The sequence below is a fragment of the Colias eurytheme genome, chromosome 29 (genome assembly GCF_061535395.1).
Source record: "Colias eurytheme isolate Ceu_HAF_F1 chromosome 29, ilColEury1 Martin Lab GWU primary, whole genome shotgun sequence".
Lineage (NCBI taxonomy): Eukaryota > Metazoa > Arthropoda > Insecta > Lepidoptera > Pieridae > Colias > Colias eurytheme.
The window spans coordinates 3,800,059-3,825,368 of NC_143008.1; the positions used below are offsets into that span (position 1 = coordinate 3,800,059).

The 25,310-nt window shown below is 35.5% G+C and overlaps 1 protein-coding gene across 1 annotated transcript in view; it reads left to right on the forward strand.

Moving 5' to 3' along the window:
- The window catches only part of LOC149896172 (stAR-related lipid transfer protein 7, mitochondrial-like), a 43,617-nt gene extending 18,908 nt beyond the window's left edge, over positions 1-24,709 (forward strand). The window contains exons 8-10 of the mRNA XM_090117935.1: positions 936-1,019; positions 1,496-1,702; positions 24,323-24,709. Of these exons, the coding sequence (XP_089974061.1) occupies positions 936-1,019; positions 1,496-1,702; positions 24,323-24,421 (390 nt within the window). The 3' untranslated portion in view covers positions 24,422-24,709. The remainder of the gene's footprint in view (positions 1-935; positions 1,020-1,495; positions 1,703-24,322) is intronic.
- Positions 24,710-25,310: the final 601 nt, after the last annotated feature.

Sequence of the window (25,310 nt, forward strand, 5' to 3'; positions counted from 1 at the left end):
TTAAAAACATCGATTAAAGCGAATTAATCGATACGGACTTTAAACATTTGTCAATCGAACTTGAAACACATGTCAATAATTTATGATGATTTTTATTCCCAAGTAATCAATGCATTCGATTCTAGATGTCAGATTTCGATTTTTAGAGTAACGTCTCTGGTATTTAAAAAGAAAAAAGGTTTATTGACACAAAATTGTAGCGACGTCAGTTCTTTAAATAAGAAAATGTTTATTATGTTTAGAATGGTTTATCAGTAAAATCAAATCCTAAAATTAGTTGCATCGGTCATTATTATTATAAATATGTAATCATAATTGAAAAAAGTTAGGCAAATGTGCAGTTCTAACAAAACGAAATATCATGTTATTCCATGTCATCGTTACTAGGTTACGTTGTTGAATTTTGTTGAACTGTCAAATGTTGCCTATTAAAATGGCTCTACTATAGTAGTTCTAAATTTAAAACTTATATAAAAAATGTACTAGTTCAGAGAGCGTACTACAGTATTCAGGAATATATGGACGATAAAAACCCATGGAGGGTTGTCGCGAAAAAACCACAGGACAGTTCTTTGGCATGTTATTATAATATATTATAATGTTATATGTATTTTGTAAAATTGTAAAACTGACATGATTTAAAAGAGCAACTATGGAGTTTCTTGCCGGTTCTTCTCCGTAGATACTGCTTTCCGAATCGGTGGTAAATTTTAAAATATGTAATGACGTTTCAAAAGTGCTTCTATAAGAAGTCTAATTGAATGAATAAATGTTTGAGTTTGAGTTTGATTATAATAATTCTTTGAGTTGTTTACTTCTGCACATGTTCGGGCTATATAATTTTGCCGCTTTGTATACACTTATTAAGAAGACATTTCGATTAACCTAAAATTACGTTTTTGTTTTATTATGAAACGATTATGTTGTTTTTGTAGGACATACCAGATTTCACTCCGTTCGGCCCTGACCAAGTCAGCTACGAAGAGAAGACTGAACAGATTAGAGAACAGGATATGGAGGTGAGATGTTATTTATATTATGACTAGCTTTCCGCCGGCGACTTCGACCGCTCTGTCTAAAACATAATAAATTATATACTAAAACCTTCCTCTTGAATCACTCTATCTATTAAAACTCACCGCATCAAAATCCGTTGCGTAGTTTTAAAGATTTAAGCATACATAGGGACATAGGGGCAGAGAAAGCGACTTTGTTTTATACTATGTAGTGATAGTGAAGTGACAGTCTGTGAATATAAATGTATTTCACACGAAAACCACTAAAATTATTTTCATGATATTTTGTAGTAATGTGGTTTTTATGTCAGAATATTACATAAGCTATAGAAATATTGCTCTTTCCCGCGAAATTTTATAGATTATGATTATTTCAATTGTTGTTTTTATAATATTTACTATCTGACCCGAAGGATGTTACGCCATGAAGCGTTAGTCAATTGCGCGATAGTGTACCTAAAATTACATTATCTTTGCAGTCGTCAAAAGAAGGTCCCGATTTGGAAAATGGCGTCGACAAAAAAGACAAGGGCACACAGACAGAACTGTCCGATGTGCCTTTGGACGATGTCGTTCTCGTCAAGTTCAAGAATAGAGAAGAGAACGGAGAGAACACGGGAGGAGAGATAGAAGAGATAGTGGAGAAAGAGGGAGAGAAGGAAGAGACGCAGGAGAAGAAGGCAGAGGTGAGTGTGGGATAGCTCTAAATATAGTTGTAAAAATTAGAAAACATTTTTTATTGAGAGAAATATGTTAAATAAAGATGAAGCTTTTTTATATTTATTTGGATTATGCATAAAATCTAAATATTTTTAATTTATAATTCGCATTGTGGATAAATTCAAATATTTCATAACCGATATTTTAATTTTTTAACTAGTAGATTTATTACTATAACTTATTATTATGGATGGATATCGTAAAATGGGGTGAAAAAGGTTTTCAACTTTTCAGTTGAAAGTTAAGCATGCTTTTTATATTGTATTTTATTGTATTAGCCTGTCGTGTCCTAATGCTGGGCAAAGGCCTCTTCAAGGCGCTTCCATGAATCGCGGTCTTGTCCTAATAATAAAAAAAGTGTTTAACAAGTAAAAGAAATAAATTAATGTGATTTTGTCTTCCGATAAAGTTTCGATGGCCTTGCATGGATTGGATTATTACACCGTTGTATGAAGGTAGAAAAGTAAGCAGTAGTTGAGTCACTTTATCAACCCCCGTGATAGTTGCACCGGCTGATGCTAACTCGGATGTCAAAGAATCGCACCGCATAAAATGCGTACATACATATAACGATTACGCCCATATACCTCTTCCAATTTTAAATAAAATAATTTCTTCCGAGCTCCAAGTTGTTTTGCTACACTTTGCCTCTCGAAAATATCATTTTGTAGATAAACTCTATATTTTAACACTTGCCAAAAAACACTGCTGACACACGCTCGGCACACACGCTCTTTATTTTTTGTTTGAAAGGTCGTTAAAATGGCGGAGAAAATGGCAATCTTACGAATAGAGAAATTGCTAAGAATCTGCTAGTAATTCACGAAATGATTCCTAAGATGATGGAATGTGTTCTTTTTAGGCCTATTGATGTTCCAACGATACTCATATACATGCGGCGTATGGAGTGAATGTGGTCATAAATAGAGATCTTTTGTTCTTGCCCGTAAAATATAGGATCATAGTTCAGGTGGACAACTGTCTTTTATGAATAAAACAAAATTTATTTGGCTTGCAATGGCTTGGTGGTAAAGAAACACTCTATTAGACTGTAGGGTGTATAATAATGTATTCAACTGCTGTTACAAGTGCACAACTGCTATATAACTGCTATTACAACTGCTCTTAAACGGACTATATAGTATGACGCACACATACAAAACACACATGATACGTTACACACTACAGGCTCTTAAATACAACGGTTAACTCACACATCTCTAGGTACTTATTATGAAATAATTAGTCTTTTCCATTGCTCTGTCTTCTTAACAATTGTGGAAAGTTGAAAATGCTTTGATTTTATGTCTTCTATTGAAGTATTTTTTTTATTTATTGTCTTAAAACAGGCTACATCCTTAGTAGAATTTTTTTTTTAAATCCAGGCTCTAAAATTGTTGCAGCAGCCAACAAATGAACTTGTTGAACTCTTTCGAATTTACAAATAATTAATATTGTTAGCAGAAAAAATCACACACAGTGATCCTTGATAATTTTACAAAGTGTGAATTAAATCTGTCCGTTTAAGGTGGGTCAAAATCGAGTCTAGGAGTCGGTTATCTTTGATAAATGTTTCACTAAGATTCAAATTCGTTTGTTTGAAGGTACGCAGTATAGTACTATATTATTTTTATCTGCTTTTTCCAGAGCCTCATACGATAAATGAAACTTTGCGCCATCAAAGATAAGCAGACATTTTCCGGGTACTTTATGTTGTGCCAAATGTTGAATGAACTCTACGAATAAGCTACTGGTCATGCTGTCCAGGCTTACCTTTGTTTCTGGTGGCAAATTTAACGATAACTCTGATCTTTGCCTAACCCCTTTAAAAAAAAAAAAATAATTGTCTGTAAAGTCGGTTTACTGACGATAGTTGAACGTGACAACGTCCGATTGTGCTTCTTTGTCGCTCGTTCCGCGCTCTCGCTTGCACTTCAAGCCTTACATGGAACGCCTCAGAGCGAGGTAACGCCGCATGAGTCATGTTTTTTCGTGCGTGCAGCCGGCTTTATCGAATTATAAGTCGTTGTCACGTCAATAATCACGGGTGGTTTATCAATACCCATAGCATTTACGCATATCGATATTGTCACGTTCACGGCGTGTTCCGGAGCGACAAGGTCTTGTTCTTTTTTTCAGCCAAAACTACATTTTGTTTATGTACGGTAATGCTACACCCTTTTTTCGTTTCTGTAACCACTAGCACGGCCTTAATTGTAGCTGGAAGATGACCTTGCCACAAAACTCGTAGTGTCCGGTATTTTATCCCTTGCGAGGTCACGCATTTGATGTAATAGCTGGCAGGGTTTTTGGTCTCCCAACTACATCTGTCCGATTAATTTTTCAATTTGTCGGTGTTTTGAGTCTTCAAATAAGGTTAAAAGTTTATTTTTCAGTTTTTTTTTTTAATTTTTTGTGGCCGGCGGCTTTTCGAAAAAGTCTGTAATTTTCACTATAGCATCCTTCGGCAACTTGGATATGACGAGGTCAAACCGTCTTTCACTTGATAAAACCATACCCGCGGTTGGTCCGCCCAAAAATCTGGTTTGTGTGAAGAAACGGTGATGGCGAAAACTTCCACCGACGGCATCGATCCAAGGTCGTCGTCATATTAAATATTATATTCTTCAAATTAATATTTCAATAAATTATATTTTTATGTAGTATACATTATTATAATAATACGTTGATGTTCTTTGTCGGGGCACTCATCATTGGTGCCCCGACAAAGAACATCAACATACCTTTTAAGTATTTTAATTGTCCTTCAAAATTCCCACCACCATTGTTTAATTAAATTGTTTTTTAAAGAGAAAAGTACGTTTTTTTGTCTTTTCACTTCGTCAAAAGCGTCCAATATGCGCTGTTTTAATTGTTGAACACTAATCGGCTCACTTTTGTATACACGTCTCTTAATTTCACTCCACAAAAAAAAGTCAAAGGGTGTGAGGTCAGGTGAGCGAGGAGGCCAAGCTACAGGCCCGCCTCGACCGATCCAATGTCTTCCAAACTCCGCTGTGAGAAATTCACGAACCGCGCTATGGTAGTGCGGTGGCGCGCCGTCTTGTTGTAACCAGAGGCCTCATAAAGTTGCTATCGGGATATCCTCCAACATTGATGAGATCATAGTCTGAAGTAAATTTAAATAATTTTCTCCATTTAGACGCCCTTCTATGAAGTAAGGGCCAACGATGTTATCATTCAGTATTGTTGCCCAAACATTCACACTAAATCGGTGTTGTAAAGAATTCTCCCTTCGGGTTTCGAATCGACCATAAATGTTCGTTATGTTGGTTAAATAGGCCAACGCGTAAATAAACATTCGTCGGAAAATAACACGTTTGCTTCGGTATTATTTAATATCCAGTTGCAAAATGAAATTCTCGGTCCCTGATCAACGGCGGTTAATTCCTGTGACTTCCTAAAGTGATACGGATGTAATCCAGCCTTGTTGACTATATTCCAGGCACAGGACTGGCTGATATTAAACCGTCGCGCAGCGTCATTCGTACTCCGTCGAGGATCTTCTTCAAAATATGCTAGTACATCGTCGTAAACGTTTTGTGACAACGCCGGTCTTCCTCGTCCTGTGGGACGGTGCGTGAAATGAACCGTAGTCAAGTAAACGCTGGTAAGCATTTACCACGGTTCGTAAATTCGGCGGTCGAGCGTTCGGGTACTCTTCTCTGTACATACGTACTGCTGCACTTGAGATTTCCCCACTCAAAAAATACGCACAAAGCATAAGCACATAATCCCGCGATGTGAATTGATACCACATCGTGCCGGGAAAAACGTAAACAAACGCGGCGAAAAAAACCAACCTAGTGTAGGTCATTGATTAAATTATAGGTTTAACAATTTTTACATATTTATGTGCACAATATTGGGACATTTCTGTTTGTTAGTGTTTTTAATTATTTCTTACACAAATATGATTGGTTAAAGATACTTAACGCCCTGTAAAATTTTTTGTCCTGATTAAAAAATAGTGGTGTATACAAAAAACTTTGGTCAGCGAAACTGTCCTGCTCAATCTTGTAATTGTAGATGTAATCATCTTCCTTGCCTTAGTCCCATTTATTTGGCACTCTTTTTCCATATTTGTCGGTTTTTAGCAGTTTCAGGTGTCAGGCCTTTTTGTCAGTACAGGATCTTTTTTAATGGCCGAAGGTCGAACAATTATAGGTAGGTAATGAAGGAAAAAAACAACACAACACATGTAATTTGTTTAATTATTCATCAGATAAAAATCATCACTGTCGTTTTCGGTGACATGAATTATATCGAGATCATATATTTTGTCCTCTTCTTTAATTGTATGAGACACGCAGTTACTCCATATTTCAGCACAGTTATGCGCACACAGCTGGTTTTGTAGGCAGCAATTCTAGTTTCCTGGAGTGGTTGGGAGCATTATCCATCACTACTACAGACTTAAGTTTTAGTTTTGGCAAGACCAATTTTCAAAGGAATCGGCATTTATCTCTTGATGATAATCTTCTTTTTTTTTGTCTTCAAATATTAATAATCTGTCTGCTATGGATCCTTCTTCCCCGCCTATAATTGTTATTCCTGCCGATAATTGTTAATTTGCCCTTACCTGAAGACAATTTTAAGCCAGCTAAACCATCTAGCAAGACCTGGCCCGATAACACTGTTCCTTCAAGATAGTGAAAAATAACAATAATCAATTTAATGTAAAGAAAACAGAAAATTTTAATTACCTTCTTTGATCCAGATTTCATCTTGGTAATAAATATACCATCGATATTCTTTAATTTTTTTAAGGTATCGCTGGAGCCATAAAATAATGTCTCGGCAAAGAAACCGAAATTCAACCCGAAGAGGTAAATTTTCTAGGTAAAATATTCAGACGACCAAACAGTATGACTATACTAACTGACCTGCAATACATCTAGTTATTGTTCCATTCTTTGCTGTTGCATTACTTTTTTTTTAGCTACTAATTCACTTTCAGTCAATTTATACCGATCATTTATTATTTTGCAACTCTTTCTTATAAAAAGACTACTGAGGCTCATATAAAATTTTCCATTACTTCAGTGTAACTGTGTTTATGACAACGGAATCATGTAAAATCACAGTTAATGTTTAACTGTAAACACCATTCTTGTCCAATATTTAATTTGTGTATCCTATTAGGAAGTGTGGCTGCGTAATTTTTTTGCATCATTTATTACACATTTGCATAATTTTTTTGACGGATATGTCAATGTTCTTTTATTTTGCCACCACTCTCTAAAGCAGGGATGCACAGACTTATTAGGACTAGGGGCCGCTCGGGCATATTATGAACTGATAGCGGGCCGCCAGAAGTATAGGTAATTAAAGACAATAAAAAAAAAATTCATAAAAATGTATTAAAATTGAAAAAGAATTTATTAATTTTAAGCGTGGCACTGCGCATAGTGCTTACAATCTTTTTTATATTTGGCTTAAATTTACTTGTAGCAACACGTAAAACTGCTTCCAAACTTTCGTTTGCAAGGCGGTTTCGATTTTTTGTTTTATTACTATTTAATATCGAAAAGGTTTGTTCACATATATAGGTAGAACCAAATAAGCTGGCACATTTCAGAGCGTTTATGCGCAACTCTTTGTTCATATTTTTATCAATGCAGCGGTAAAAGTTCAGCAAGTCTCCTTCGTTGAATTTGTTGCGTAAATCTTGGTCGTTTTGAATGTCGATAATTTCTAACTGCATTGACTCTGACGCATTTTCAACTGAAATCGTGAAAGTATTGCTGAATATGTTCAGCAGAGGTTTCACTTTTTTAAACTCCGAAAATCTGTTTTGAAAAGATTGAATCGAAATATCCAGCTTTTCTACATAACAGGAATTAATTGCAGTTTTGTTGAATTTTTCAGCCATTTTCTTATAATTCTGAAAATGGTTGTTATTTCCAGAATTCAATTGCGATCAATTGCGATGCAATTTCTAATGATTCAATTGCGATGCAATTGCTAATTTAATATATTTTCCTGTGATATGATATCTGAAATGTGTCGGCTTGCATTGAAAGGATGATACATGAGCGTAGAGCTGGGATATCAGTTTATTTTTGCCTTGAAGCCGTGTGTTCAAGACATTCAAATAATTTGTTATGTCAACTAAAAGGCAAAATCACATAACCAATCAGGATTTTTAAGTTCCGGTACATCCCTTTGCTTTTCCGCCAGAAATATTCAGTTTTATTCTGGAATAGAATTCAATATTTTTCGAATGTACGAGAGTATTATTTATGAATTATGCTGTCGGCGGGCCACCAATATTCGACCAGCGGGCCGCACGCGGCCCGCGGGTTGCGGTCTGTGCATCACTGCTCTAAAGGATACATAATTATTAAGTAGTCATCCTTAGGATCTTCTATGGACAAAAACTGTTTGCAGTTAATACAAGTACTTTTATTTAATAATTTTGCAGCTTAATAACCACTGACATAGACAACTGGTTGGTCTTCAAATGAGTACACATCCAATTCGTATTCCTCTATTGTAGGATCTTCGAGAAGTGACAACACAGGGTCAGAAGTGCCATTAGAATAATATCCAATTTCAATTTACTCTATATTTGTCTTGTTTTCGATTTAAACGATTAAATGATTTAACAAGTTCATTCGAATCGCCTTCACAATTGGAACCGCGGCTATGTGGACCTGGTAAACCACTTCTATAGAATTTTAACGCCGCGGTAAAATGTGAGCTTGTCGGATTTTTATTTGTTACGCTGTGCTGTCCAATGTTGCCAAACAAATTTTTCAATTGAGTTCTGGTTTAATTGTCTTAAATTTAAATATTGAAACCTAGTTTTATTCAAAATATTCCAAAAGAGCTTAAAGATATTCGAAACCTTTCATTCAACGAATTCATTCTTAGATTCTTTAAATGTTATTGCATTTTTAAACTTTAGGGTTTGAATTACTTTTAAATAATAATTCCATGCAACATGTTCCGTCTTTTCGGAAAATTCTTCCGAATCCCTGTTTAATATCTTTCGATGAAGGTTATCATCCGATAAAACAGTTTGTCCTCCTTGTTTTTTTAACGTTCTTGTACAGAACAGACAGACCATCTTGTATTTTTCAGCTATAGCCTTAAAGGATTCATTGCTAGTCCTGTATGCCTCGACGGCTTCAGTAATGAACTCCTGACTATACTTTTTATATCTTTTACCGGTGGGATCAAACACGTGGCATGTTGGAATACACCTGGAATAAAATGTGTTTGATAAGTAGGTAGTTGCATAATCAGTAGATACCTAACAGGTTTTTACCAAGGCAATTTCCCCGATAGAAATTATGAGTGGTCTAATAAAAAACCTTCCTCGGCAGGCAGAGGCAATAAATACCTAGTTTCATAACAATCAAGTCAGCAGTTTAACAAATCATATGAGTCAAACAAACAATATTTTTGTAAAAGATAATTATGTGGCAGCCCTAACACCCTCATTTCTATTTACCCAATCCTCATTTCTATTTACCCCATTACCGTTTCCATTCGCCCCGTACATCGTATCTATTAACCCCTTATTACGTTTCTATTAACCGTATTCCTGATTCTATTAACCACAAAATTGACACGAATTTGTCTTGGATTACAATTTTGCATATTTATTGGAGTTGCAAGTATAATTGTACTTACCTTCTCATTTGAAAGAATCCAGAATAACTGTGGAACAATACTATCCAGCTGTATTAACACAGAACCGTTTTTGTATCGAATAAACACAAAGTTTATGACTAAAGTTTTAGACACTGGTCGACTACGATGACTCGAAATGATTTTTTTCAGTCTGTGACTAACTTCACTGCAAATCAGTGTTGCCAGTTAAGGAAAAAAACTACTACAGTTAGTAAAAAAATACAGTTTATGGTAGTTTTTCTTCTAAAACGCTCAAGATAACCCTTGGAATAATTTCTTTGATTTTGTTTCCATTCAACTCTACGTTTCTATTCATACCATTCTACGGTACAATAAAATAATTTGTCTAATTGTTCTACAACAAATGCAGTTTCACAAATTGCTTCTGCGTTGTCATGCCATCATTTTAAGAACTGTTGCCATCGTATTACTTAAAGCGTGTGCTGTATACTTCACTTTCATTTTAATTTTGAAATTTGGGTTGACGACTCCACGCCATCATTTTAAGAACTGTTGCCATCGTATTACTTAAAGATGAAGCTGCATACTTCACTTTCATTTTAATTTTGAAATTTGGGTTCACGACTCCATGCCATCATTTTAAGAACTGTTGCCATCGTATTACTTAAAGCGTGTGCTGTATACTTCACTTTCATTTTAATTTTGAAATTTGGGTTCACGACTCCATGCCATCATTTTAAGAACTGCTGCCATCGTATTATTTAAAGAGGAAGCTGCATACTTCACTTTCATTTTAATATTGAAATTTGGGTTCACGACCTGGATTTAATTTATTTAAATAAAAAAAAAAACTTCTATTTCTCTCCTCAGCTTTTTTTATATGACTAGATTGGCCAAATTTTTCATTAAATTTAATTAACCCAGCTTGATAAATAATGTTTCCGATGGATTTGAATAAGTGAGGTATGTAATATATTATATTATTCTTTTCTCCCTCTGCCATGAAATATTTTTTTGCCGATTCAAATTGCAGAAATTCTTTAATAAATTGATGGCTCCTACATTTGTAGGGCTTTGGAGCTTACTTAAAAGCCTGTCTCGGTTATTGTTTTATTACTGTTTTTATAATGCTGGCTAACTTTTGGGAGGGTACCTTCTACAAAATAATGCCGAATTGGCCTCTTCTTGTATGCGAATAATGTACAAGAATGGATATTGAAATAAGACTTAGGTTTTTACTTTTAAGTGCAATTTATTAATAAGATAAATAAATTGCACGTGAGTCGTTCCGTCGCTTCTCGTTCTCGCTCTCGCTCTAGCCACATGAAGTAATTATCACCAAAAGTAGGTAGTTTAAAGACAGGTAATTTAACATTTAAATCATCATTTTTTGAAGAAATTTAATGAAAGTCTGGCTAAGGCTAAACATGAATAGAATTTACCATCTGTAGCGTCTCTTTCCTGTATTTGTGTATCAAGAACAGAACACAAAACTTCTTATCTAGTTTGACATTTTTCAAAATCAGTAAACAACTCTATTTTCCCGATCCGCAGTTGTAATTCTTCTATTTGCTTTCAATGTCGCAATATAGTTTTCAAAACTTGTCAACCGACATCTGAATGAACCGCGATGTTTCAAGTTATTTGAATTCTTTAGATTATTCCGCCATTATTAATTAAGTCACAGGGTAGGCCAATAAATATAGTTAACAAAGTATAAATGTGCACCAAACCAGTTGCAATCCGTTGAGTTGAATAGCAACGGCCTTCAATGCCCTCTCCAGGGCCATGGTCAACAAAACCTTCCACTTTATGTTCATATTCATTGTAAGTTAAACGCTTTAGCGCAATTTCATCAAACCGAATTTTTGCTTTCGTGGGATTATCATGAAATCCAGTTTCATCGAAGTTAAATATGTTTTCTGGTGGAGCATCCCTATTTTCCTGTTGCAAGTTATTGAAGTATTCCTCTATTATTTCTTTATTGACTTGGGCCCTTTTGCGGCTAATGTTGTGTACAACTTTGACTTTTAATGCTAGGGTGACGTTCTAGAAACAGTTTTCCCCATTCCCATCCAGGTAAAATGTCTTTAAATTAAATAAATAAATTAAATAAATATCATAATCATAATCTCGCATACCGACAGGGATCCCTAGGTCAGCTTACGCTAATGCATTCATATGATTGCATTCTCTTCAACTTCAGTTAAAGTTGGCGGTCTACCCCCATATCTTTTGTGTGTTTTTCTCTTAATTTATTTTTAATTGTGCTCCTTGGGATACCGTAAAGTTTTGTTGCAGCTCTTTGAGTCAATACACATTCTTTTATTTTTTTTAAGAGGAAGCTGCATACTTCACTTTCATTTTAATTTTGAAATTTGGGTTCACGACTCCATGCCATCATTTAAAGAACTGCTGCCATCGTATTACTTAAAGGCCATCGATGAAGTTGTCTGCAACTTTGAGGCGACGAGCTCCTCTCAACTGCCTTCTTTTCTTTCCGGAATGGGATTCGGGCCTAATGCCGTCAATGCTGCATTGGAGTATAACATCGACTCCTTTCGATGGCTCTTTCAATAATGTGCAACATATCTTTGCGTGGCATTCGCGGCAGTACCCTTCTATAGTAAAAAAAATTTGGACGTTGTACTCAGGTATATATTTTGATTTTTAACGTAAATACGCAGTCTAAATGATGCTGCACCCACAAAGCTTCAGCAACCACGTATGCCCACCCTTCTCGTAACTTCCAATACGCTTACCGTATAATTTCTCTTGGGGTTTTATGCTTTTCCATTTCTCCTGTGAAATCACTAGGCTTAGCTTCATAGATGTCAAACTGGATAGCGTAACGGTGGACTGGTCTGTACACTTTTCGACACTGTAATTGGCATCATTCACGGAGGTGCTTCTTTCTCGCTCGCGAATGCCGAAAACTCGCATGATTGTATCTCGAAACCCAGCACGGTTGTTGTTGATGATGGTATGGACATGTTTGGGTGTGATAACCGACCCTTTGTCCGCCATCAAATTCGAAAATTTTCGGTATACTTCATGGGAAGGTGGGTGAAGACGCCCGTTATCATTAATCGTACGACATTCAGCATCCGATAGAATTTCCCCCAAGGCAATTTTATCGTACACCTATTTTTTCGCCATTTTATATTGAATAGGTATATTTCCATATTGTGCTAATTGGGTTTTTATCCGTACCCGGGTAATTTTCACGCAATGGCGAAATTTTCACGAAATGGCGAAATCTTAAAATTCCAAAAAATATTTAAATTATTTGATATTTCTTGTATGTGAATTTGATAGTACTAATGTTACTTGAATTTAATTATGTAGTGGTCCCAAACATTATCGCGTTTTATAAAAGTAAGGGCGCGTTCCCACTATGTCGTAACAACTAATTTATCGTTCGACGACTGTCGTCTCTACCTGTTCCCATTATAACGATTGTTTGTCGTCAACATTTTTTATCGTTTAGCGACTGTCGTATCTAGCTGTTCCCATTGGATCGCGACGACATTTTATCGTTTCCTGGCAGTCGCTTTGTCGTTTACACATCATCAGCAAGCTACAAATCTAGTCGCCTCTGCGTTCGCTTGGTGATTACTAGTGCGTTTACTCTCCTGAGTTCAATGGACGTCATAAAGTTGCCGTCCACGATTTTTTATCGTTTTACGACTGTCGTGCTTGCCGTTCCCACTGTCACGACAAAGTGTCGTTACTGCAAAAACTGTCGTAGACGACAGTAAATTGTGTCGTTCTAAATGTGAACACCTCCATTTAAACATATAAGCCACGACACTTAAAACTACACGATTATCTGTCGTCACGACACGGTGGGAACGCGCCCTTATGAGGACATTAAAAAAAATCAAAGTGAGGGAATGACAATCAAGGTGAGGGAATGATTATTATTATTACAGACAAGTCAAGAAGCTTTTCAAATAAAATGTTTTTTTTTAAGTATAATCTTTAATTATTGAATGAAATTTTGTTCTTAAACAATAAGTAAGATCAATGAGTAATTTCAGCGAATCACAAAATTATTGCAGCACTTTGGCATAACTCTAATTTAAACTTATTTTTATTTGTTATAGCACTTAATTTAATAACAAAACCTTTGCTAACTTAAAGATTCTTCTAACAGCATTTTTTATAACAGAAAAACTTCTTATTTTAAACTTTAGTCTCATACATAAAATGAACGTTTAGTATTAACTCAACAAAACAAAAATTAACTTCTAATTTAGTAGGTAACCTACTTTTAAAATTTGTAATCTTAAACGATTCAGTCTTAAAATTACAATTTAATCTTAATCAGATCTTTTAGACTAGTTTAAGTCTTTTATAAAATAACATCCCCTACTGATTAATTTTGGAGGCTCAATCTTCCTCAGAATGTCATGCCAGGCATATAACTGTTCATCTTTGATTTTAGGCCACTTCCAAGATTTAGTTCCTCTTTTCATACACTTTACTAAAGCGCCTTCCTCAGAAACTGATATTATTTCCCCTGTGTAAATATTTTCGTCCCATTTGATAAGTACGTTATCACCAATATTGTAAGTGATATTACTGTGCGTACAAATAACATCATTTGACGAATGTCCATCATCATTAGATTTGTTTCGTGATTTTAATTCAAAGGATGTGGTTGGCTGTGATGGTTTTTCGATGCAAAGTTTTGAAGATTTGTAATATCCCATGTGAAAATGTTTAGAAAGAAAGAAAGAAAGAAAGAAAAGAAAAAACGTTTATTTAATGACACATAGCCTCACACGTACATAATGAAAAACAATTTATACAATACTTATATGCTACAATACTACTACAATACTTAAAAATACACATTGAAGTGTGTAGTCTGTGAAGCATGATGCCATTAAAAGGGGAAATCACTCGGTGAACATCTGTGACGTAAAAAAAAAACGTCACAGCACCGATTTTCAGTGAGCCCCGAGAGCAATTATTCGTCATAATATATTTTTAATTGAAGAAAAGAAAATAAATACAATATTAATAGTATAATGTAAAATATAGACATAATAATATACTATAATATATATACACACATACACGTATTATAATATATTACATACAATTTTCTGCGCATTCACAACATGAAAGACTTCTAAATTCCAAGACATCATTACTGAAGACAAATTGACGAATTTTTTGGGTTCCACGAAGTGCAGCAATGATTGTTGACTGTTTGACTAAGTCTTATATCTTCGCGATATTAGCAGTGGTAACTTCGAATAGTTTTATTGAAGAACATCTAGCCAACAAAATTTCTTTGAGAGATTTCAAATTTACGATGTCCTTGCCTTCAGCCACTGCCTTATCAGCTGTTCTTTTTAATGTGCCACCTACGCTATCAGGGGCACCTTTGCCATGGCCAGGTTCTGAATAATTCCACGCAAAAAATGTCGCATCCGGAAACAAATCATTTATATGATGATATACTAGATGAAACATGAACTTGTTCTTGTATTGGTTGACATTGTTGGATAACAAATGTTTCTACATTTCGTATATGTTCGTATGAGTTTTATTTGGTATGTACCAACTGCGAATAAAGTCAATTCCTCAGCGGTGAGAACTGGAAATACATTGTTCTGAACAACATTAATGTTATCAAAAGCGACTCTGTTTCGGTTTAGCCTTTTGGAATCGACGTAATCAGCCAAATCATTATTAGAGTCCATCCCCTCTCTAACTACATTGATGAAATCACGGCAATGAGGATTATCTAATAAATCCACATGAAATGCATTAGTGAGCTCAGCGGCGATTTTAAGATCGGAAAAAAAGTGAGGCAAGGATATGTTGCAGTATTCCTGGCGAAATAACTTGAAATCCCGTTTCAATCTGCCGTTTACCACCTCCACAGGCCATCGACATATGGTACACATTCGTGATTTTTTTATATGTTTTCCAGGGGGGATTTTTTTTTAATATTTTTTCTTTATGTATATTAATGCTAGGGGGTAGAGGTCAGAATAATCGACCGCAACTCACATGAAGTCCGGGTAGTAACGTTACTCACCTGATGAGAAAATGTTACTCACAGGAATATTAGGATGCTTTCACATTGAAACAACAAATAGTACATTATTATATTTTTATTTATTGTTAGACTGACACAACTGCTAACATCAATAAATGTATTTTTAACAAGTTCTATTAATAGACAAGAAAAATCAAAAGCATACACTTAGACAAGACAAGATAAATATATTATCTATAAATTTCTTTTGATCTGTTATTCGCTTCTTCAATTTTACACATAATCGTGCATTTAATGCACAACACTTGTTGTTTTTTGGTTTTGTTACACCACCTTCTTTTTAAAGTGAAACTTTTATTACATCGTCTCAAACTTTTTGGTCTGTGTAGCGCATGTCGCGTGTATCGCGGCTGCCGCGTAGGTATACCTACTCGGCAGCCGACCGACACGCGACATGCGCTACACAAAGCAGTGTTCGGAACCGTTCGAACAGTTTCACTTTTACCGTGGTTTCATAAAACCACACAACATTTTTGTTTTTTTTGGCAAGTCTCCATTCTCGTCGCTTTTTTTCCTTTTCTTTTTCAGACAGTTCTGCGATTGGTTTTCTAGCAGCTTTCATGTATTCTCTATGCTTCTTCTTTTTCTCCTCGTATTTTTCTGCATCTTGTTTAAATTTTTCACGGTATTTTCTTTGTCTCTCAGCATTCGACATTGGCGCCATCTAAAAGTAAGTATGTAAAGTCAATTAGTTTCAATTTATGCACAAATATGCCCAAAAAGTCCATTCCATAAAATATAAAAATAATTATAATTGATTATTCCAGAAATCTCGCCCAGTTTTCATGCCAGTATATTTCATGCAAATATATAAACGTATAAAAACAAATAAACAAAAACCGACCCATGAATTGAGAACCTACCCCTTTTTTCAGTCGATTAAAATACGAACACAAGCTGAAGTATTTCAAAACAAAAACCCGACTGTGGTTATTTGAAAATTGTATTTTGCGTCTAAAATCCGCCATTTTCATTTCTTGAAATTTTAATGTAGCTAGTGTCACTCGCGCAGCCAGCTCAGACAAATCTAATGACACCTCACATGTCAAAATCGGTCAAGCAGTTTGTGCTGTAGCACGTGAAAAATAATTTTTTGTCCACATACAAACATACATACATACTTATATACATACATACATACATACTCTCGAAAAACATAACCCTCTTTCTGTGGCAGTCGGGTAAAAACCAAGCGGTTCGGAAGATGAAATGAGGTTTTCGCTCGGAGTGAACCACTCGTTGTTGATTGCACGCACAGTTACTATACAAACTGATTCGTTTTACCAAGTGTTACTCACAAATCTATAAATTCCTGTGAGTAACAATGAGCAGTATGAACGGGCCCTAAGTCGTGTAACGTTATCCACAGGAAAGAAAAATATGGATTATAACCTCTAAAATGCATCGTCAAAACAACAAATATCTTACCTTGAAAACAATGTCTTGTGTTGGATGAGCACCAAAACATACTATTTCAGACTGTGTATCCAGATTCGTGTAATCCACTTTAGAATTTATCTCACTCACTAGTTTTTCACAGGAATATTTTGAGCATTTTTTTCTGTGCGCGTACTTTTTCAACCAAAACTAAATGAAGGGACAACATGGCGTCCTCAAAGTCACGTGATGTGATGTAACAGTGTTGCTAGCATACAATTTAATTGCGTTAAGGTAGAATTCTTTTTCGGGAGCGTTTAAAACACCGTTATCTACCTGGAGTTATTCAAAGGAATGATGTTTGGGATTTTATTGTAAACAGTAATTTAATAATTATAGACGTAATAAATTAACGATTACATGAATAAAAACAATAAATTAAGTCACCGGTTTTTACTTAACAGTATTTATTGTTGCAAAAATTGCCTAGTATTGATTATTTTATGATATGTTAATTTTCATTACGCAATAGGACACTTTTATTTTGTATGGACGTGAAATTAGTGACTATAGTTTGCTAATATTTTTTTCTGTATAGTTATATTCTAAACATAACTATTATGGCTTGTTTTACTGTACATTAATTGTCCTTTAAACAAAATTGGTTTCAAATTGTTATGACGTTTGTAATAAGCTGAAAACGGTCGAGGACACATATTTTTCAAAGCATGTACGATTATTTTGACCTCTACCCTTTAAAGGATCCCATTGCAATTACATTCATTCCTGGGCAGCACTTGGTCCGAACACTGGCAATGTCCTTTGGGTTCACGACTCCATGCCATCATTTTAAGAACTGCTGCCATCGTATTACTTAAAGGGGAAGCTGCATACTTCACTTTCATTTTTATTTTGAAATTTGGGTTCACGACCAATGGAGTTAATTTATTTAAATTTAAAAAAAACTTCTATTTCTCTCCTCAGCTTTTTTTATATGACTACATTGGCCAAATTTTTCATTAATTTTAATTAACCCAGCTTGATAAAAAATGTTTCGCATGGATTTCAATAAGTGAGGTATGTCATATTATATTATTTTTTCTCCTCCTTTCATGAAATATTTTTTTTCCCGATCCAAATTGCAGAAATTCCTCAATAAACTGATGGCTCCTACATTTGTTGAGCCTTGGTCACATATAATAATTATTCTGACTACTTTAAAGCCTGTCTCGGTCTTTTTTTTATTACTGTCTTTATAATTCTGGCTTTTGGGAGAATATTGTACCTTCTACAAAATAATGCCCAATTGACTGCTTGAATTTAAACTTTAATTTGTTTGCCCTCGCGCACACGCCGAATATAAACGACCTTTATGATGACTGTTAAAGATAGTGTTTCTACTTCTTGTATTTTACTTTAAGTTGGGTCAAAAGAATGTCATTTATCGTCAATCGTGTGGTTAGTTGCTTTTGTTTCTGGGACTTGTGTTATATCATCAACAACCCGAAAACAGTTATTTCGATTTCTCGAAAATTTATTCGCAAATTTTTCAATCTCACTTAACTGGAACTCAACAAACAATGAAAGTAGAATAACATATGAAATACAGATTTAACTGACTTGTTAATTTTTGGCACAATTTCCTGCATTGAGATTAACACATTTACGACCTCCAAGTTATGTCGTGAGCCGTTAGTTACTTTTTTTTGCCCATTATAGGGAAACGGTTGACCACGATCTCGTTTTTAAAGGGCATAGGATTTCTAATGATTTTTCTTGTAAAATACCTCTTAATGCAGGGAAAACAGTCAGTATTTACGAGACGTTCTTCCAATTTTCTCTTCAATCAGAAACTTCTTCTGAAACTCGTGATTTTAACTGCGAGTTGCAGTATATGTGTGTTTTTTCCCTGCAAGGACTTGTTGAGATCATTTAATTTTCGAAATATGGCGCACTATATGACAATTTTATATAATAAACTCTCTATTGACAAAGTTTTGCGCATCAACTATTACAGATAAAAAAAAACTGATATAGGAAGTACTTTACCTAATGAGTAATATGAGAATAATAATCTTTTTAAAATAAAACGAGAAATAAAAAAATGACATACCGATCACAGCCACTGTTGGCCTGCGAAAGCAACTTAATACTTAAGACATCAGTGGCCCTATTTTGCCGACCTAAAGCAATTATACGACGTCGATTATTCTGTAACTTTGGCCTGTGACAAATTCCCATTGGAAGAAATCACAAGGCATGAGATTCGGGAATCTAGTAGGCCAAGGGGTTCCACTATTATTGGCTATTAAGCCATTAAAATTATTTCGTTAGAAAATCACTACAACATTTGTATTATGTGCAGGTGCTTGTTGTAAAATTATCGACATTTCATCGTCTGGAATTAGTTCTAAAAGACTTAGCGTATCGTTTTGTACAATGGTGAAATATCTCTGTCCAGTTATGGCTCCACTGTAAAAGTATGTTCCAATGATTCCTTACATTAAGGTACCGCCTAGTTACATTAAGGTGGTTCGCTATTATTTTAGAGACACATACACTAGGATTTTCATCTTTTGTCTCTGTAACACCATGAATTAAGAGCATCTTGCGGCTACTCCGCATTTCTTGGTGGTCATAAAGCTGGTTCAAAAGATTGACTTGTGTCTGGAGGCATGACAAAGATGACATGACAAAGGTAAAAAACATGAAAATCCGACGCGATCTTCTCAGGTGGAATCCTTGTTGCGGGATTGCTGTTTTTTAAATCACGCTGGAACTCATCCACCTTGACATTAAACATTTCGGTCATTTCTGCCATCTTCTTAGTTATCGACTCCATCTTAGAGGTTAACTTGATTGTAAGTATTGGTGGGAAATGATTTATTTTATGGGAAAATAGTTACTGGTTGGTGCAGGACGCAGGTATATTTAGCACATGTACGTAAAAATGAAATGAAATGAAATGAAATATGTTTATTGTGGATACATAAAAAAAATACAAATAAAATAAAACAAAGAAACTTAAATCTAACTGAAATCTATGCATGCCACAAAAGGCCTGCCACTCAGTGCAATACACTGATTTTCAGTGGTTGCCTTAGAATGCCCTGTTGACAGTGGATGTATTTTTGCTCAAAACTGCATAAAGTTATTAAAAAATAAAAAATAATAATATATATATCTATTTTAATATTAAAATAGATATATATATTATTATTATAAAAAAACGCTCCAATTATATTAAAAACAATTTAGAAAGTCACTATAAAATTATTAAACGTCTATACTATTCTGCCTACCCACATCGAAAAAAAAGCATGAACCCTACGAGTTTTATCAAAATAATGTACTAAGTATAGTACACATTGAAAAGGTCTACAGAAAAGTCCGTGATGGTATATGTCTATCTCTTATGGATAACCCACAATAACTTCTTGCAGCGCTCCGAAAATGGCTATTTTTCCATAGTAAATCTTTTATTTCACGCGCAGGACTGTGAAGAAATTTCTCTGTCACTCTTATTGGATTTCGTATTTAGGCAAAGTACTGAATCTTGTTTCATAGGAGCGTAATCGAGAGCGCTCCGTAAGCTCCGTTTCGCGCGTTACTTATGAAATGAACATGTTTATGTTATGATGTACATATTTTATTTGAAAAGTACTTATTTTATTGATATTAGTATTGGAGTTTTTACGATAGATTTTAAATAGTGATATTAATTATTAAATGAATGAGCAGGTATAACATTATTATAATTATTTATGGGAGTTAACTGCACCAGCGCTCCTTAGGACGAGCCGCCTCTGATCAGAACAGCTTTCGTCTGAATCAGGAATGTAATCTTTATCTTTTACACTGTCATCCGAATAACAAAAAGTACCGAGGTTCTCTGCCGTAACATAATTTTCATCATCTGAATGTAGTAATTGTTCGTTGCAATACAGATTCACTGGACACGACTCAGTTTCAATTTGGACGTTTTTAATTTTAACGGGGTTAGATCATAACTTTGAATGAATCTGAAGGAATTGTCATATTCATTTCGGCGTTGGTATTTAAAAATGACATTGTGATCGTTAAAATCTAGCGGTCTAGACCAAATATTAGTCAAATCCGTTTTTTTTGTGTGTTCATTTGCTTTTGTCATTCGTAAAATTTTATCATTTCTTCCACCCGGCATTTTCCTGAAAAGTGAATAATATATAAGTTAAACGATTTCGTGAGAATGCTGCTATTAAATCACGAAAAAGCTTAGTAGAGAAGTGTAATTATATAATCGTGCAGAACAATACGCAAGTCAATCATACTCAATGGACAACCGAACATTGCTGATAAATTAACAACCTCAGCTATATGCTTTTCTTCTTCTGCAGATAATTTTGTAGGATGGCCCTCAGATTTTATATGAAGATTCTTACGTTTGTTAAGAATAGTACGCCTAGGAATACCGAATTGCTTCTCCGCCTCGTATGAAGATATTCTCTTACATGTGACTAAATCTACCGCCACATTCACCATCTCCTGCGAATAATCGGAGTACTGTCTTGCCCCTGGTTTTCTTCTACTCTTGGGTGGGTTGCTCAAGTTTAAAATCTGTCGAACAATATGATAACATTTATTAAGTATTATAAATGACTTAAAGAAAATTACATTCGACATCCTTAATTTCTGATGATGATAAATATAGTTCTAGCTTCTATAAACGTTCTTAGATCAATTAAAAAAAAACAATTACACAAGCAAAACGACGGTCGATTAAGAGTTTGTTGAAAACATTAAATGTGGCAGCCTGCGAATATGAGTATAATCCCTAGATAATGTTGAGTAAAAAGTTGCGAAAATCTGACACAACTTTGCCGACCATGATTTAACGGTTTACATTAAGTTAAAATATATAAAAGAGCATATTTTCTTTGCTATATAACATATTACGCTAGAAAATAAAGCATAAATACTCACAAAATGAAAATTTTCCTGAGAGCCGGTAAAAAGTGAGTATCCGCACTGACAATGAAACTGACACTGACAGTTTGTTTAATAAAATTTTGAGTGACGTATGATCGAATGTTGCCATACAGATTGCCGACTTGCTTTTAGTAATACCATAGACAATAAAAAACATTTCGCAGCGGGAATAATTTAACTTTTTTTAATTTAGGCAATGTTGAGCTATAAAGGCAATGTTACAGAATTTTACGGTATCCGCTCAAATACTGATATTTTTGTCGCGGTACGCATACAACGCTTATACCGCGACTATGTAGTGAAATAATATTATAATTATTTTGTTCTATTCACCCCATTTTACGATTTTTTAGTTTAAATAATAACTGAGAAGTGTAATCATTTTATAGAATCAAATTAATGTTTTCTAGTTATTGGTACATTTAAATTGATAAATATTAATATTAATTTTATTTTTCATGTCCTTATCCAGTACAAAATGCCCGATTTTCAAGACTTTCTATTTTGATTGTGAGAATTATTGATTTTTTATGTACGGATGTAGTTTTAAAAAATATTTTAGAAAAGTTTTTATATTTTGATTCAATTGAAAGTGGTTAGTGAAGTAGATCCCAGTTCCTAGTTAAGGAAAAGAAAGTATCTTATGTAGCATCTATTTGTCGAAGTTTAGAAATTTAGAAATTGTCTGGTTACATTTGTGTTAATAGTGAATAAAGGCCTAATCAAACTGCAGCAGTATCCGCTACCGCCGTGGGTAGCGGACAGCGGTATCCCGATGGCACTCGCATAGAGACTCTAATCGCGTACCGATCCGAGTACGGTAGCGAACAGTCTAGTAGTCTATACTGTTGTAGTTTGAATAGGCCTTAAATCGATTATTTAATCAGTTTGTAGTTTTGAATAAATAAATATCTAAAGAAGATATACATATTGTTAGACGTAACTTTTGATTTAATATTTTAGTGGATGAATAGTTGTCATTATAGTTGTCACCGTTTCCTGTCAAAACATGCTAGCTGTCGAATTCTATAAAATGCCGCGTTCCTTTGACTCGTGGCGCGGTGTGCCCCAGGGAAGCTGCCTATCGCCCGTCTGCTATAGCAGATATACGGACGACATCCCAGTCGCAGGCGGAGCCATTCTGGCGCTGTACGCAGACGACGCAGCGTTTATCACCACCTCGCTGAACGCCAAACATGCATCTGTTAAGATGCAGCGAGCACTGGACGCGCTTCCCTCATGGCTGGAGGACTGGAGACTCAAGGTCAACGTGGGTAAAACTCAGGCGATTTCCATCGGTCGGGCGCGCATTTTGCCACCCCCGGTGTCTCTCATGGGCGAGAACTTCGAGTGGTCACCGAAGGCCAAGTACCTCGGTGTGACCATAGACAAGACCCTCTCGATGCGGCCCCATGTGAAAAACGTGGTCGCCCAGACGCGCGCCGTGCGGAACATACTCCGCCCCATGCTAGCGTCTCACCTGCCTCTCCGTACGAAGCTGTGCATCTACAAGGCGTACGTTCGCACGCGACTCACCTACGCGGCCCCTGCGTGGTTCGCGCTGACCAACGAGACGGACCGCAAGTCTCTGCGAGCGCAGCAGTCGCTAACGCTCCGCACCATCTCCGGAGCACCACGCTTCGTACGGAATCAGGTCATCTCCAGAGACCTGCGCATGGAGAGCCTGGACGACTTCGTTCGTCGCCTGAGTTCCTCTATGTTCGCGCGCGCCGACGGAGCGCGATCCCAGCATTTGCAGGGCATCGCGCCATACCATCGGCGACCGCCGGACATAAGAGGCCTACCACGTGACCTAATCTCCTAGGACACGACCGCTTTCGCCGCTGGCTGATGGGCGCCCCCCGGCACTCTGCCGGCGGGCTCGACCTCGCTAAGCGGCGGTGAAGCACCCACGGACATTCTTCCCTGCTGCAGCTCGCAGATCGCCCGCGATACACGCGGGCTCGATCGCACTGCAGCAGGACACCTCCCGGACTCGACACCTCGGACCATTAGGTCCCACCCAGTGCCCCGCCTGTAGTTGCAGGCGGCGTTGCCACCACTGAAAGGGGCCGTCGCCCCGAACAGTTACCCCGAGGCCTGTGAAGGCCTGCGTGGAAGACCCGACTTGCTTGCTCGTGGCGCATTCGTACGAATTGTGCCTAGAGGCTCGGATGTTGTTTATACGACGTTCGACCCAACTACCTTCACTTTGCTAAAAGTCTTTGACTTGCTGCGATTTGTTATCAACTACTTACATCAATTCGGTAGCTGTGTAGAATCGTAGTACATTCTTATTACATTCAAACTAATATTTAACCCGGCCTCTCGCGTTTTATTTCTTATAATATATTCTCAAAATTGTAATATTGTGTTTTGGTATCGACATCAAACATAATTAGTAATAGCACATCTAAATAATATGTAGTAATTAATAATATCCAATCTTTTTTATTTGTTACTTTTCCGTGTTTGAAGGCGTTTTTTTAACGTAGTTATTTTTATTATTTCATAAAAGAATGTTCTATTATAGGAAACGCCGGTGCCAGAAGGAGATAGCAATAAGGAAGAGGGAGACAGCAATAACGTCAGCTGGTGGAGATATTTATACCCTTTTTATTATTTTGTATAAATTATAACTTTGAAACCAGTGTCCTATTTAATTATTGTAAAGTGTCAACAAATTGATTAATTCGTTATAAAGGTAGGTTCAAATATGCATAAATTAGTGGCACGAGTGAAACTATAGATTGTATGGAGTATTAGCTTGAAAGTGTAAGTAATATAAATCAAAATATGTCAAGAAAATTTGCATTTTTTGTCCGATAAAAAATGTTCTTGATAACATTTTTTTTCTTACACTTTCAAATTAGAAAAGTAATGAAAATTTTGGTTAGTAACTTCGAGGGTAGACAAAGAAATGTAAACATTTGTGAAGTTTCGAAATATGGAGATTATACTATTGTTATTAATTAGTAATAAATGAAATTAATGGCAATATTAAATAAATTTACTGTTAAAATGGTTGTTTTAAATTAAGAGATCGTTGGTTTGATTCTCGACTGAGACATTAGGGTAGCTATAAACTCCGTCTGTATATAAAAAAGGTATATAATAATAAAGAAAGCATAATAATAACATTCAAAATGTCATAGTAATTTAAATTTCATTTTGGTTACAAACTGCCTCAAAAAATAGCATTTTTTTTAATATGAGGGTAGTTTTGTTTATCACAATGAAATTAAAAATAATAACTTTAGAATGAACAAAAATACCTAAAAATATTATATGCAGCGGAGTTTTTTTATACATATAGTAAAATAGAAGGGTATGAATGGAAATAATATGAGGGTATATAATCCAAATTCGTGCTTATGTAAGCACTATTGAGTCAGCATTTTTCATAGTTTATTTGAAAAGGTATGAAGTTTTTTTGTATCGTAAATAGTTTGGTGCCATTTTATAAACTTAGAACTCAAGGTTCTTCAAAACAGTTTCATTTAAAATTCGAAGTATAATAG